Source organism: Aspergillus glaucus (assembly GCF_001890805.1).
Source record: "Aspergillus glaucus CBS 516.65 unplaced genomic scaffold ASPGLscaffold_5, whole genome shotgun sequence".
Lineage (NCBI taxonomy): Eukaryota > Fungi > Ascomycota > Eurotiomycetes > Eurotiales > Aspergillaceae > Aspergillus > Aspergillus glaucus.
In genome coordinates, this window is record NW_019170457.1 from 201,510 (window position 1) to 216,767 (window position 15,258).

At 51.7% G+C, this 15,258-nt stretch overlaps 7 protein-coding genes across 7 annotated transcripts; 2 read left to right on the forward strand and 5 right to left on the reverse strand.

Annotated features, from left to right (window-relative positions):
* Positions 1-642: 642 nt before the first annotated feature.
* On the reverse strand, positions 643-1,552 carry ASPGLDRAFT_44161 (uncharacterized protein). Its single transcript, XM_022545968.1, has one exon. The coding sequence runs from the start codon at positions 1,281-1,283 to the stop codon at positions 723-725; it is 561 nt and encodes a 186-aa protein (XP_022403064.1). The 5' UTR covers positions 1,284-1,552; the 3' UTR covers positions 643-722.
* Positions 1,553-2,821: 1,269 nt separating this feature from the next.
* On the reverse strand, positions 2,822-4,203 carry ASPGLDRAFT_23579 (PXA domain-containing protein; the record flags this gene model as incomplete). Its single annotated transcript, XM_022543302.1, has 2 exons — positions 2,822-3,612; positions 3,699-4,203. 2 exons carry the CDS (start codon positions 4,201-4,203, stop codon positions 2,822-2,824), a joined length of 1,296 nt encoding a protein of 431 aa, XP_022403065.1.
* Positions 4,204-4,469: 266 nt separating this feature from the next.
* ASPGLDRAFT_120901 (uridine-cytidine N-ribohydrolase) lies at positions 4,470-5,817 on the forward strand (the record flags this gene model as incomplete). The annotated part of the gene is made up of 5 exons (XM_022540187.1): positions 4,470-4,518; positions 4,572-4,579; positions 4,640-4,844; positions 4,901-5,217; positions 5,272-5,817. The coding sequence occupies 5 exons, from the start codon at positions 4,470-4,472 to the stop codon at positions 5,815-5,817; spliced, it is 1,125 nt and encodes a 374-aa protein (XP_022403066.1).
* Positions 5,818-5,883: 66 nt separating this feature from the next.
* On the reverse strand, positions 5,884-7,084 carry ASPGLDRAFT_64674 (D-galactonate dehydratase; the record flags this gene model as incomplete). The annotated part of the gene is made up of 2 exons (XM_022548806.1): positions 5,884-6,859; positions 6,909-7,084. 2 exons carry the CDS (start codon positions 7,082-7,084, stop codon positions 5,884-5,886), a joined length of 1,152 nt encoding a protein of 383 aa, XP_022403067.1.
* A 460-nt stretch (positions 7,085-7,544) lies between these two features.
* Positions 7,545-10,062, forward strand: ASPGLDRAFT_44167 (GID4/VID24 family protein). The gene is made up of 3 exons (XM_022545969.1): positions 7,545-7,927; positions 8,053-9,634; positions 9,699-10,062. The coding sequence occupies exons 1-3, from the start codon at positions 7,832-7,834 to the stop codon at positions 9,884-9,886; spliced, it is 1,866 nt and encodes a 621-aa protein (XP_022403068.1). The 5' UTR covers positions 7,545-7,831; the 3' UTR covers positions 9,887-10,062.
* Positions 10,063-10,079: 17 nt separating this feature from the next.
* Positions 10,080-11,174, reverse strand: ASPGLDRAFT_1220138 (40S ribosomal protein eS12). Its single transcript, XM_022540280.1, has 3 exons — positions 11,151-11,174; positions 10,931-11,083; positions 10,080-10,861 (listed from the first exon to the last, which is right to left on the reverse strand). Exons 2-3 carry the CDS (start codon positions 10,931-10,933, stop codon positions 10,334-10,336), a joined length of 531 nt encoding a protein of 176 aa, XP_022403069.1. The 5' UTR covers positions 10,934-11,083; positions 11,151-11,174; the 3' UTR covers positions 10,080-10,333.
* A 174-nt stretch (positions 11,175-11,348) lies between these two features.
* Positions 11,349-15,106, reverse strand: ASPGLDRAFT_121655 (putative histone deacetylase complex subunit (Hos4); the record flags this gene model as incomplete). The annotated part of the gene is made up of 2 exons (XM_022540255.1): positions 11,349-11,576; positions 11,630-15,106. 2 exons carry the CDS (start codon positions 15,104-15,106, stop codon positions 11,349-11,351), a joined length of 3,705 nt encoding a protein of 1,234 aa, XP_022403070.1.
* Positions 15,107-15,258: the final 152 nt, after the last annotated feature.

The window sequence follows — 15,258 nt, forward strand, 5'->3', positions numbered from 1 at the left end:
TCAGTTCTGGATGGCCTTGCAAGAACTGTCCCGCCTTGTATATACTACTAAGTGCTTCTTGAAATGCGTCCCCGCTCTCCTTTCGTCTGAAAAATGGTGATGGACATAGTCCATGTGTTATCGGTTCGTTGAAGACAGAATCCATCGCAACTCTGGTGAACTCATAATTTGTCCCTCTTCGTATACGTCCGTGTTTGCTTACACTAGAAAGCAATAAAGTCATATTAGTCCAAGTCCTCGGTCTCGTGGGGGAATGAATACCGGTTAGACTTCGCAGATTCCGTTTGCACTCGACCGCCGGGCTTGAAGAACGTCCAAAACAATTTGACCAGCTGACTTCTCCTTTCCGCAAGCCTTTCGCAGTATTCTGGACAGATGAGAGCTTGTCCATTTAGACGTAGCACTTCATTGCCCTATCTTATCTCTTCCATGAACTAGAAGGTATCATTCTAGTTGGTAAGGATTGTCAAAGACTGGGAAAGGAAAAGAAGGACCTCGAGAGTGATATTGTATCTATCTTCTAGGGCTTCTTGAGGGAATCATGACAGACAGTTAATGGAGGACAACCTGAACAGATGCCCTAGTAGGTGATTAGGTAAGCCCGGAGCAGGAGTTGCATGAATCATTCACTGAGCAGAAGGGTCTATTTCTCACTGTTTGAGCTATGCACATTCGTAACTCGTTATCTATGGACATGTCTAGGATCAAAAGGTACTCCGTACTCAAGAAAAAGAAACCCCCCGATCCTCCAACAACTCCCCAACAGACCGCTCAGCCAACTCAGGCACAAGCCTCACCAGAACAGTCTCAATAATCGAATACACAAGATGCTTATTACAATACTCATCCGCCAGCAGACCAAGAAGTTCGTTCTCAATGGCCACAATGAGAACCGCTTCTTCGTCTTCTTCTGCCCCGTGTTCTCGATCATCAGCGGATCCACCAGCTGTTGGCCCTGACTCTTGCCGCTTCTGCGAGTCATTCGTAGTGTTATTGTGCCCACTATAACCGTTATTATAGCCGTGGCCGTTAAGTTGATCGTTATTATCGATCGAGATGGTATGACGGTTGTTATTATTACTACTATTGTGCGCAGCACCAAATAATCGCCGCGCAACCGGCCGCGGAATCAGTGCCAAGATACTGACCGCACAATGTCGCCTGATAGCAGCAATTTCCGGTGCTGATGGTCCAGTGTTCTCGGCCGATGACGTATTCGCATTCCCTTTGTTAGTAATGTTGGCTTTGCCGCCCTCCGCTGCAAATGACGTAGGGGTATGCATTGATAACGGGGTTTGCACTGCTCGACCAGGCTCCGCCCCCTGCGGCGCAGGAACATTTACTGGGAAAAGTGCCGTCCTGGACGCGAGAAGCAGACGGGGCAACAGAGCGGGGGTCAACACATAGTCTTGAATGGTCTCGTACAGGAACCTAATTTGTATTGGTAGGATTAGCAAGCGAAGAAAAAGAAAACATGGAAAGTAAATCAACGGTGAAAATGAACTGCGCCAATGAGGACGGTGTGGTCAATCGATCGAGAGCGGTACTTTAGCCCCAAGCGGTGGAGACGGCGAGAGCGGCTCGACATGCATCTTTCTGACTCGAGCATGAGTGAAAAAAGATTTTTGCGAGCGTGGAGCTAATGAGATCTGCTTGGCCAGACCTCCACGAACTCTTAATCCAATCATAACGGCGAGAGCGGATGCTCTAATAACTGGAGATGACGAAATCCAGGCGGGTCGACTGCATTGTTTGTTATGTATGGCCCGGAAACTCTTCGGCCAGAAGAGGAGACAGGGCGATAGCGAGAGTAAGAAGCATCAATAGTAGTGGTGCATATAGCCGAAGATGGTTTAGTGAGCCTTGACGGGGCTTCAGGTCAGACCGGAATTGCAAAAAGCCCTGTACGGCAAGAATTTCGCTGATTGGCTGGTTCGTGCGAAAAGGCCATTTTCGGCCCTATCACGGCGAAAATTTTGCAAGTTGCATGGCCGTTTGCCCGCTGATGCGTGGGTGATCGTCGCCAGTCATTTTATGTATCATCCTGGCCTGTGCTGACCGTATGGATGTCCGTGTGTATGTGTACCAGGGTTGAGAAAGAGAGGGATTTTCCATTCGTTTTTGTGTGTGGATTCCGGCCACCTATTGTGCGCCAATCGAAGCCCTGAAGACCAGTAAGCGAGATTTACCCAGGGAGAGTTGCACTGGGGGGAGACAAAGCGAAAGGGAGTCTGGAGAAAGAGACGGCGAGGACCAGTCCAGGCCAGGTATGACCGCATTATCCACACAGACCAAAAGAGCGACAATCGGGGAAAGGTTGGAGAAAGTCGAAATGGGTTGATTGACAGGGGCCCCATCTTTGTGCTCAAACTGGAGTTCGGTCTGTCCGACACAATCAGGGAGCAGAAAAGACAATGACGGAAAGCCCGAACGGTAATTACTGGTATCGTGACCAGTAAGTTACTGGCCATACAGGTACCGTATCATAACCGTACGCGCCGGTCACAAACGGTATGGCCAATAAGCGTGCTCACATCCCTGACGCTCGGGATGAACCGTGCAGTCATGGTCAGATCAAGTGACCGACGCCATATGCGAGCAATGCAGCCATCTCTGCAGCCGTCTGGGATGTCTTCTTGCTCGGAGGAGATAAAGGGCGCACTTGACAGCGCTGTGTAGATCATGGGTTCGGATGACGAACCGTACCGCTGCTCCACCGCCGCCGGGTGAGGGGAATGAAAGGGAGACAAAAAGAAGAGGCAATGGTTGGTTGAGAGGGACTGGACAAAACACGGAAGGTCACTAGGGCAAAAAAAATTACTCACCTATCAAGGACACTGTCAGCATCTCCTAATCTCCTTGGACCCGCCAGTACCAGATGTTGAAAGAGCGCCAAAAGTCCTCCCAACCATGGCATTCGTTGGGGCACCGCCAATAGTTCCGATACCATGCTAAACAGCCGGAAGTCCAGTACCGGACGTTGATTGACTGGACTAGCAGTCGCGTTTGGAGGATAGGTCTTCGTTACTCGCGAAGTAGTGGATTGAGGTCGTGATGCAACGCGAAATAACCCCGTCGCAATAAAACGTAGAGCAAGAAAAGTTACGTAGACGTATTGAAGGACACCCCAGATCCACACGGAGATTCGCGATTGAGACGTATATGACAAATCCCGGTCTTCTTCCTCGGTCGAGAGTAAGCCGAATTTCCTCAGTCGGTCCTCTGGCTGTCCCTGAGACTTGTTATTGTCGTCATAGCGCGGCTTCTGCTGACTGACTTCAACAAGTTTTGCAATTGTCTCCCACAAGAACCATCCCTCGCATATTCTTCCACTGACTTCTTTTCCCAAGATGAGATCCGCCAGAATGTCGCCTAGCAAGGTGCGCAAACAGCTATTCTCAAGGTCTTCCGTCGGGAGGAGAACGGCCAGCATTCCGTACACCAGTAATTGTCGGTATGATGATTCATTTTCACGCTGCTCAGCAATACTCTGGGGGTCAGCAGGGTCCGGAATGGGCGAAAGACCCGGGTGTGGGTTTAATGCATGATATATCGCGCGAGTCGATGTTGGCAATCCAGAAAGGGTCGATTGTTGTTTAGCCAGCCGGTATGCTACAGGTTTTAAGCGCCAGTTAGTATTGTGTTCATTTAAACCTTATAGGCCGAGCAATCAATTAACAAGTCAATGTTATCCTTACAGGTTATATGTGCTTCGATAAGAGCAGGAATCTCATCCAGAACCAGCTGGGAAACATCAGTCTGTCGCAACCGTTGCTCGAGCGCACGCGTACAATGCGCAATGACCTGCAGAAGCTCATTGACGAAAATCTGATCGGACGTGATCTTGGAATACCACGAATGAACGAATTCTTTGACAATGATAGCGATCAGGGCGTAGAGCTGATGGTCTACATCGTTGGAGCTCGTGAGGGGAGGTAGCAGCTCCTCTAGGGACGAAGAGCTGTTCGCCTGAGGACAAAGAACGCGACGGATAAGTGTTGTTGTCGCCTTGTTGCTGAATGTATCTATATCTTCATCACGACTAGAGTTATACTTTGAAAGACGTGATCGGGAGGATGTTTGAGGAGATGGCTGCGCCGTTGAGGAAGCAGGTCGGGCTGTTGATTTGGAGCTAGAGGTTGTCGGGCCAGCTTTGAGATGCGACAGCGGGTGTAGACCGGGGCGATGAAAGTCGCTCGTCATCTCATCGTAGTATAAACAACTCTCAGAAGAAAAATCACATACGGTGAGGAATGTTTGAGACAAGAAAGAGTTGGAGTTGATCAACCGCGACGGATAGGATGACAATGGTGTCCAGATACGGTAATTAGGGCATAGGGCTGTGAGCTGGCAATCGATAAGGCTTATCAGGACCTCCCCTCATAATGCATACATACATAAGTCAAAGGCCATCCCTCCTTCAAGAAGTCAGAAAGAAAATACTGCTCATTAAGGACTTTAATATTAATATGGCAAAGGCACCTACTCCGATTCCCCTGTGGTTGGATTGCGATCCTGGTTCGTACGGCTTTCTCCCTTATATCTAACCGCGGTATTGACAGTCGTTCTAGGTCACGATGTGAGTGTCCTGGCGTTATGGCATATAAGATACGGTTAGTTTCTAAACGACATTCTATAGGACGCATTTGCAATCCTTATCGCCGCTCATCACCCGTATTTGAACCTCCTGGGCATCACGACCATCCATGGCAATGCATCTTTGGAGAACACCACGGCCAACGCCGGCAGCATTCTCGAAGCCATTGGCCGTCCAGAAATCCCCGTCTACCCAGGCAATAAGAAGCCTTTCTGTCGACCTGCCATTCATGCTCCAAACATTCACGGTAGGAATTCAGTATATCCTATCTCGTAAACCCATTGGGTTAACTGACACCGTTAGGCGACTCTGGCCTCGATGGCACGGATCTCTTGCCCAAAGCTACGGTGCCACCGATCACGGACAAGAATCCCATACTTGCCATGCGTGATGCGCTTCTCGCGCAGCCAAAAGGCACTCCCTGGGTGGTCGCAACTGGGACCCTTACTAACGTCGCCCTTCTTTTTGCGACATTTCCCGAAGTGGCAGAGCATATTCAAGGTCTGACTATTATGGGAGGTGGGGTTGGAAATGGATTCACTAGTGCTCCCATGAGCAGGTTGCCGGGGGAGCATACAAGAATCGGGAACATCACTCCGTATGCAGAGTTTAACATCTACGTACGTACTGCTCTTACCGCCCCCTCCCGCCAGTCACTAACGTCGCCAATGTAGTGCGATCCGGAGGCTTCCCAGTCCATTTTCAGCAACCCCATCGTGGCCCCGAAGACCGCAATCATGGCTCTCGACCTGACACATCAGGTCCTTGCTTCTCCCACCGTGCAATCGCGCGTTCTTCACGGATCGTCCGATCCGTCGGCGCCTCCAACCGTCCTTCGTCGACTTTACTATGATCTCCTTGTCTTCTTCGCCACGACTTACGATACCGTGTTCGGTCTGAGCTCAGGACCACCACTACACGATCCTCTTGCTGTTGCTGCAGTCTTGTCAAACTTCAACCCTGTCTTTGCAAGCCTGCATCCAGAAAAGGCTATCAAATTTGACGATAACGGTGGAGAGCGGTTTTCCGTTCAAATTGTGACGGATGAACTTCATGGGACGGATGTGGCTATCACGGGAGAACTAGGCCGCTCTATTGCTGCGCGCGCGGAAGTCAAGGGAGTTGCTATCCCAAGGGGAGTGGACTTGGATGCTTTCTGGAATTTGATTCTGGAGTGTCTCCAGCGGGCAGATGACCACAATGCTGCCCGGAAGGCATGATTTATTACCCAGTACATAAAACCTCTCTTGTCAATATCTGATCACGATTACTATAACTATACTAGTCTACCACTCTCGGATACTACCATCAGGACCGTAAAATTCCTTGCACGGCCAAGGCTGCGTAGACTGCGCAACACGCCGCACCGCCTCCTCATCAACCTCAATACCCAACCCAGGCGCCGTCAACGCCTCAACATACCCATCCTTGACCTCGAACACTGTGGCATCCTTCACATAACTCGTGATATCATACTCACCCGCCTCGAGATTATAGTGCATACCAACACTCATCTCCTGAATGACAAAGTTCGGCGTATTCAGATCGCACTGAATACACGCCGCCAACGCAATAGGCCCCAATGGACAATGCGGCGCAATAGCAACATCATACGTCTCCGCCATAGACGCAATTCGCCGCATCTCCGAAATCCCACCACAGTGACTGATATCCGGCTGCAGGACGTCCACACTCGCATCCTCCAGGAACCGCTTCACATCCCAGCGGCTGTACAACCGCTCACCCAGGGCAATGGGACACGAAACCTGAGAACTCAACTGTTTGATCGCCTCAGGGTGTTCAGAAAGCAACGGCTCCTCGATAAACAGCGGCCGGTGCGGCTCAAGCGCCTTCGCCAACTGCTTCGCCATGGGTTTATGCAAACGCCCGTGGAAATCCAGCGCGGCGTCCAGGCCCAGCGCTTTCACAGTCTTTAGACGCTCAACGCTGGCATCCAGCGCGTGCGGCGAGTCCAGCCAGTTGATGTCCTCGGTGGCGTTCATCTTGATTGCTTTGAAACCCTGCGCTAAGCGGGCCTTTCCCGCGGCCTCCACGTCGGCTGGCCGGTCCCCGCCTATCCACGAGTAGACGGAGACTTTGGTGCGGAGTTTACCGCCTAGCAGCTGGTGGATCGGGACGCCCAGGCGACGGCCCTTGAGGTCCCAGAGGGCAATGTCGATGCCGGAGATGGCGGACATGAAGACCGGACCACCGCGGTAGAAACCGAGACGCCAGACCACTTGCCAGATGTGTTCGATGTCGCTAATGCCCATTAGATTCTGTTCTGGTCGAAGTTGGTATTGAGGCTTACTCCGCTTCATAGCCTTGGAAGCGCTTGCTCAACGAGTCGAGGGTTCCCTCAATGGCCTCTGTGTGTCCTTCGAGAGTACTCTCGCCCCATCCATACTGGCCCTCATCATCGGTGATTTTAACAAAGAGCCATCGGGGGAGGACACGGAAGTATTCAATGGACTTGATCTTAGCCATGTTGGATATTCTCCGGAGTATAGTATAGTAGTATGAGTGATGCGGGTGACGGAGATGAAGTCCGGGGCAAGAGGAATATGGGGTACCTTATATAGTACTCCGTATGTTAATATCGAAGGACCGGCAGAATGTCGGAGTTGCTCCGTTTCATGCGTGCATTCAGCCGAATAACCGACGTCTTCTAATTGTATTCGTATAGAGTAGAGAATCCCCGGTGCGTGGGATATCAGGGAGATGATAGTCACCGCACATAAAGTCCAGTAATGATGACGAGTCTAGTCAGGAATTACCCGTAAAAATGCAATGGCCATGTTATAGCAGGTCCCTTATACAACGACGGAGTGTACTTTGAATAGCTTCAAAACATCCTATTCTGGCCATGTCTGTTCTTGGCGCGGTCTCTCGCATTGCCACTCGGCCTCAACTCCAGTTCTTCTCTTCTCCATCTCTTTTGAGCCGAGACTACTCAATTCCAAATACAACCAGGAGCTTAGCGACATCTCAAGTCATGGTTTTCACGACTGCGGTGTGTGTTTGTTATTATCAATCCGGCTGAGAGGAACTGTTCAGTCGCCCACTTCCCATCAGCCGCCGTTCATCTGATCTTTCGAATTTCTCCTCAATCTTTCTCTAACCTCTTCTACTTCTCTAGCTCTCTGTTTCCATCTTTTTATACCAGTTATCGTCGCAAACACCTATTTCTAATCGCATATCTTCTATCGTCGTCGCCATCGCCATCGCCATCGCATGCCTCCGTCGCCACCAGACTCTCTCCGCTGGTTTACCTCCGCAGGAACAACATCGTATGAGAAGAAGATCATGCCTCCTGCCAACTCTCCATCGGTAAGGGCGCTTCAAGATCCATACCCTTGCTCTGTTACTGTCTAGGCGACTTCTTTTTTTCTGTTTGCCTGCGCGTTTATACATCGTTTCTGTGCCTTGCCCCTGACCATCTCCACAAAATGCAGCAAGATACCCCCGCTCTATCGCCCGCGGCTCCAGCATCCTCGTCGTTGTCGTCCCAGCCATCAAGCGCCGTTCCGGTCCCTATCTCGACCCTCCCTGCCCCGGCCATCGATAACGGTGCCCACGATGATAACGTGAGTTTCCTCCGGTCTCGCGTGCGCTCCTCCCCGGACTCTTCTTCCTCGCTAAGTCGCCAACGCCGACGGCGACAGCAACATCAACAACAACAACAGCAAAATATCTCCGAGTTTGATCCAGACCCGATGGATGTGGATGGTCCACAAGGATTGCGCACATCAGAGTTTAGCCGCCGGATACCTATCGTGCGACGCCAACGGGACGAGTCGAACCATATGCCGAACTACGAAGGACGGAGTACGAACATACGGTCGCTATACGGATGGGCCCCTGGGTCGGAGGAGGATGAGCAGGAAGATGAACCGGCCTACGATCCGCTACCAGAAGGCTTTTCGTCGTGGTTTGGCCGGTTATCAGATCGCCAACCTGGGCATAGACATCATGCGCGAGAGCGAGAGCGAGATGCGGTCGTCGCTCGAACGTTTGCCGAGGGCGTTGCAGAAGGGGATCGTCACCGGTTCGATTCCTCTACGTCGATGGCGGAGGCTTTACTACAGTCTGTTAGACGACAGCCACGCTTCTCACGGACTCGCACGCTTCAAAATTATCTTCTTGATCGGGAACGAGCAGATCGGGATGCGGAGGAGAGTCGAGAACGCCAGGGACCGGCGCCGAGGGCATATCGATTTCTCCCCACTAGTCGCGAAACACATCGAATACTTACACACAATGATCTGCGTGCGCGGATCAGTGCCCACCGGCAAATGCATCTAGATAATCCACCCAGCCTGCGGTTAACAGAGACGATCGAGTACCTTGAGCGCCTGCGTGATTCGAGCTCGCTCGAAGAGAGCGTTACCTCTGCTGCCGGGGGAGGGTTCACTCAGTGGGCACTAGATGATGACGACTTCATTCTGGACACAGGGTCAATACACCCGCCCCCGCATTGTTCATGGTTAAGACCGGGAATGGTATTCTCGGGATCGCAAAAAGCAGCCGCCACTGGTCCCGGCACTCTCCTTCCACAACGCATATCCAGTCCTCTGCAATCCTCTGCGAATGACCCAATCATTGTCAACGGTAGCAGCCAAAACAGCGACCGGGTAAACGTGTATACCACCAGCGGTCGTCGATATCTAGCAAACACCGTGTACGGTCTTGGGAATAGTAGAGATGAAAACTGGCCGGTGCGAGTCACCATCCATGATATCAATCACGAGGACATGACCTTGTCCGGGACAATGGAAGCCTACAATATTCCCGACAAGACCTCACCTTCTCAGGACGCACACATTGTCACCTTCCTAGAAGGCGAAATCATCGACTTCAACAAGCACACCCTCGAAACCAAAAACTTCAAAGCGGACGCAGAAATCGACAGCACATACTGGCGAGAACTAGAGCCATTCAAAAACCTCACAGATGAAGAAATGACCAAAAACCTCGTGAGCCGGAAGTGGATCACTGAAGAGTTGTCCAAGGGGTGGATCTTGATGCGCTGGAAGGGTATGTCTCCGTCTCCCTTTTCGTCCTCCTACCTAAGATCTTCAACGCTAACTATGTCTTCCAGAACGCTGCTTCATCACCCCCACCGACTCCCGACAAGGCCTCACGATCTTCGGATTCTACTACATCTCCCTCTGTCGAGAGACAGGCCACATAGAGGGCCTCTACTATGACCCCGGAAGCTCACCGTATCAACAATTATCTTTGAAACCAGACACCAAGATGGTGTTTCCGTCATATCAGTTTCGATAACCACAATCTTATACACATCTCTTCTATTTGTTCATATTTAGGCGTTCGTTACATGTCAGGGACAGGCAGGGATTGGAGTTAGCCATTTTGCATATATCGGTGTTTTGTGTTATAGGTTCGTTCTTTTACATATTTGGTCGCCTGGTAAAATAGTGTACTTTACGTTAGAATATAAGATCACTCTTTCTACTTTTACGATCATAGAACAATAGTTCGTTCATGAAAAAAAATCTTGTTTGTAAACATGCAATGCCACTCATCATGACACGCACAAACCCAATGTTCGATAGACGGGCTACAGACAGACAATCCAAATAAATCGTCGACAAGATAAAAACAGGACCGAGCCTGAAAACTAATCCATCCCAGTCCCATTCAACCCCATCATATATATCCATAACCCATCACATCATAATCCACCGAGTCACCGCCGAGCAAGCGAGGCGCTTACTGCTCAGTCTGGAAGTAGTTGAGGAGGACAGAGCGCTCCTGCGACTCCTCACCCCAGTCCTTGACGACAACGCAAGAGCAGTTGACGACCTTGCGGGCGTTACCCTCACGGTCGAGCTGGCCTACACAGCAAAACCTGTTAGCATCATACTTCCCCACTAATTCAAGCCAATCCTCCGGAGGTACAGGGGAAAACATACAAAGACCAACCCACTCGCCGAGCATCTTGCCATCAGGAACCTTGATCAAGGGGATCTTGTGCTCCGAGCAAAGCGCAACAACCAGCTTCTTGTAAGCCTCCTCCTCGCAGCCCTCGTTGAGCACACACATGTGCGCCTCGCGACGGTCAAGAGTCTTGGCGGCCTCACGGAGACCACGGGCAAGACCGTCGTGGATCAGCGAGATGCGGAGGACGCCCTTGAGAGCGTCGAGGACGGACATCTGGCCGGAGGTGCCGGCATCAGCGCTGACCTCGACCTCGTCGGCGGCGACGGGGGGGTTAGATTGGGTCTCTTCTCCGTCCGACTGTTCATTCTCGTATTAGTTTGTTTCTTTTGACTGAATTGGGATCACGGGGTCGTGGTGGTAGCGCACCATTTTGTCTGTAGTGTTGATTATTGTCGGATTTTCCTCAAAGAGTCGTGGTGGACAATGCTGAGGCTTTTGAGTCTGGTAGGCTGGAGAGTCGAAGCTATTTTTCTGGCGATTTTTCCTCCGCTCGCTAAAATTCCGCCGCAATCGTGTGCCCTACTTATGTAATCAGCACGTGACTATTTTTTTTTGGTAATACGAGTGCTAGGACTACGAAACATACAAACAAGTCGATAGCAAATATTATGGATTGTCCTGAATCAAAAGCTATCCAATAATCGCTAGCCAAGAATCATCATCACATCAACAGCAGAGGTATCATAGTCATACAATCAAGGAAAGCAATCCAGCTGTACACCACGCAAAGCTATGCTCCATCACCGTCAATAAGATACTCAATAAGAAAGCAAACGCCGAAGAATTAAACGTATGTACTTGGTCGTGCATGACCAAAACCGTTAGGTAGGTTTCCGGTGCCGGCGGAAAGACCATTAACGTGCGGAGATTCCAAAACATGATGCCCATTAGGCTGCGACTTGGGCACTGGCTCTTCGGCCGAGGGCTCCGTGTCAATATGCATCCGGAGAAACTGGATGTTGAGTCCGTGCAGGTGCGGAATATGAGGAACGAGGTCCATGAAGTCAGAAAGCTGGAGAATGTTAGCATCCAACATCTAAACGCCATATATAAAAGGAAACATACCTTAACCCAGAATACATGTTCCATTTCGAAGTACTTGGGTCGTGTCGCGCAATCCTTCTGCATGACCTGTCCCATGGAGCCAGCTAGCTCGGTGTCATCCGCTGGAACCAGCATTCGTCGCGTGACACGCCAGAGGTTGTCCTTTTGGGTCGGAGTCACGATACGTCTCTCCCAGCTGACGTATTGAGATAGCTGAAGGTCGTTCGTAGCCAACAAAGGGGCGACCAAATAGTTCGGAATCCATTTCTCGTTCGCCACGTCAGCCTCGCAGTTTGGATTGAGCTGCTTTGTTTGAGCTGTGACCAAGGGCATAAACCGCTTTAACCAAGCATGGCTCTTTGCGCGTGGATCGTTGGACCCAACCAGATCAGCTGCAACCCGAAGCCTGTTGGGAAGAGCGTTTCGACGTCGTTGTTCCTGTTCCTCTTGTTCTCTGCGCAGTTTAACCATACGCAGTCGTTCATGTTCGAGTCGTTTTTGGCGATCATCTTCCGCTTGTTTGAGCCGTCTGTGCTCAGCCTCTTTTCGTTGACGATCCTCTTCGGCCTTCTCGTGGGCGAGGGAAGCAGCACGTTCATCTTCTTCCACCCTGGCTTGATGAGCCTGTTCCGCTTCGGCAGCACGTTGCTTTCCAGTTGCAACGCGCTCTTCTTCGGCTTTGATCTTTTCTGCCTGGCGACGTTCGTCTTCCGCTTTGGCTTCTGTCTTCCTTAATTTGCTGACCGAGTCCTCCATGGGAATGTCCTCCAAGTCACGAACGTCACGCCTGTCTCGTTCTTCCTTTACAACATTGCCGGGCGTTCTAGGAATAGCGACACCCTTTTGCGAGGCTGTACCTAGTTTTTGGGGTGCAGCACGTCCATGTTCACGAGACAGATCATCGTCCTTTTCCTCAATACTCCTTGGGGGAGCATGAGACTTGGATACATCCGATGGGACGTCGTGGCTTCTCTTGACGCCTCCATTAGTGACGTTTGGCGCACCATCTTCCGACAAAACGCGACGCTTTTTCTTTTGCGTTTCAGGAGAATGGATTTCAACGTCTGTGGTATCTCGGGATCGGGGAGGGCTTTCGCTGGAGCGAATGCGCTTCAATGTCGGACCTCGCTTAGACGGCACAGCCTCAGAAGGCTTTGTGCCTTCCGGCCCAGAAGACACGGAATCTGATGAAAGCACGCTGAGCCGTCTCTGGGGTGGCCGTCCGGGGATAAGTCGTCTCCTTTTAGGCTGTTCGTCTCCGCGGGATGTAGTTCCAGATTCACCGTCCGTGGTTGATGATGTTCGCGGTTTTCGTCTGGGTGACTCTAACCGTCCATCGGTCTCGTTGTCGCTGCTATCTCTCCGAGAGGTCTTGGAACGAGCAGTGGATGATTTTTCTTTGGGATGAGCAACACCGTCACGTCGCTTTTCCTTGAGAGCAGAATCCCGGCGGGTTGGGCTTCCGGCTGGTCTCTTGGACCGGGGAACAGGGGAACGTGATTCCCTGCGCGCGGGTCGTTTGTTCTCTTTCCGTCGTGGCGACGAAAGATCAGGTTTGCGTGCCTTTCTTCTAGAGTATTCATCAAAAGCGTCCTTCAAGAGATCATACTCATCCTCCCAGTTTTCTCCTTTGCGCTCTCGGGAAAGGTCGAAATAAGTACTGTCCCGAAACAGGCGACGTGCTGGGTTAAAACCTGGCTGGTCAAGGAGGAGCTTGATGACTTCCAAGTTACCACGACCGATTGCAGCAAGCATTGGAGTGTTGTATCCCGACTTCTGACCGGATACAGGGTTTGGGTCAGGGTCTGCAAATCCCATTCCCAGCATTAGAGACAATACTTCATCGTGGCCACCCTTGGCAGCCGCAATCATGGACTCTGGATCCGCCTTCTGTCCCACATTGAGAATAGTAACGACCCCAGCCATGTCACCTTTCGCAGCAAACGCTTGGAGATTTTCCGAAGTGGGTTTTGTCCATAGCAAGTCGTTTCGGGTCGCTTCACTGCGAACAGTCCTCCGTTTAGTAGTGGAAGGGCCGCTGAAGAGTGGAGGGCTTCGTGCTCCATGTACCGGTGGGGAGTCTCGAGGGCTGGTGGCAGAAGGACGCTGCGACGGAGGATCCTTGCGTTCTTCCGATCGTCCTGCAGTTCGTGGTGTGGCTTTGGCTTCTGCGATAACACGCCGAATCTCATCGTACTCGTCACAATCCGACGGAACCAGCTCGTATGGTTCATCGCCTTCTGCGTTTACCGTACGAGGGTTCGCTCCAGCCTCCAAGAGAATTTTGACGACGTCGAAATGTCCATTCTCCACGGCATCAATCAACGGGGTGTCCTTGTCGATATTCTTCGTGTCGATTTCACAGCCCACGCTGAGAAGGAATCCCACAATTGGTGCGCAGCCCTCCAGAGCAGCAATCTGGAGCGGGGTGTTGCCCGCATTGTCTGCCACATTGAGATCCTCGGGGCGTTCTGCGTGTCGAGCAATTGCCGTATCTAACTCCGACGCTGCGCAAGCACGTGCCAGTCGTGTCCGGCCATTTTGGTCACGCTGCTTCTTCGGGCCCAGGGTCCTCGCGGGGGATGCTGAGGTGCCATCAAGCGAAGTGAGCTTCCGGATATGAGCACTAGGCATTGGGGAACCACTGGTAGAAGAAGAGAGCGATTGCCGGTCCTCCGAGCCTTGCCTCGAAAAACCAGTCAGTGGGGTGGGTGCCTTCCTCTTCTTGGATGCTTCGCTCAGTTGAGGACCAGAGACTGTCCGTTTATGAGAAGGGCGCACAGGCGAAACCGATCGGCCATTTGATGCTGGAGGGGGTAAGGAAATCCCATGAAGATCCCTAGGAACTGTACGGTTCTGACGCGCTCGGTGGCCATCCCTATCACCATCCACACTCTCGCTAAAGCTACGCTTCCGCGAGATCCGAGGTTTCTCGGTCCTAGGCACAGAATCCTCACGGCTTGCTCGCAATGGTTGAAAATCTTCGGGCTTCTCTGTCTTCACCACGGACGGGGATACTCCTCTGGTGGTACGGGGACTCCTGTCGAGGGGACTCCTCGACCGGCGAGGGTCGAAGTCGCGGACATCAAGGGCATTGTCATCCAAGCGCTTCCTTTTCCTCACCTGTAAATCATTAGGCGGTAATTCACCCTCCTCGGGCTCCTCCAATTTGTCGTTTCCTTCATCACGTCGTTTCGGGTCATGTTTGATGTATTTTCGCCTCTTCTCCGGCGACACAGACTCACGGCCCGACTGGATTATGGTTTCCGCCTCCGAGTCAGCCTTTGGACTTAATGGCTGATTGGCCTCGTCGGTAGAATCCACCTTGCTCTTGGGGGCGACATCCGGATCCTTTGGTTGGAACGACTGTGGGTTCGCCTCCTTGGGGGGGAATGAAGGACCAGAAGGGGACTGGTGATTATTCACGTTGTTTGCAAGAGCGCTTTGACCGGCATCCAGGGCAGCTGGTAGGGAAGAGATGGTGTCCACATCACTCATAGCGGTAACGGTCGAGTTCCGGGGGTTCTGCTCGTCATTTTGGGGGGCCGTGGCGGGCAGATGTGGTCAGAAGCACCAGCAGAGATGCGCGGGCGCTGGTGCTCGACCACGCTTGTCGTACACGTGCTTTGGATTGGGATATGACGAAGCAA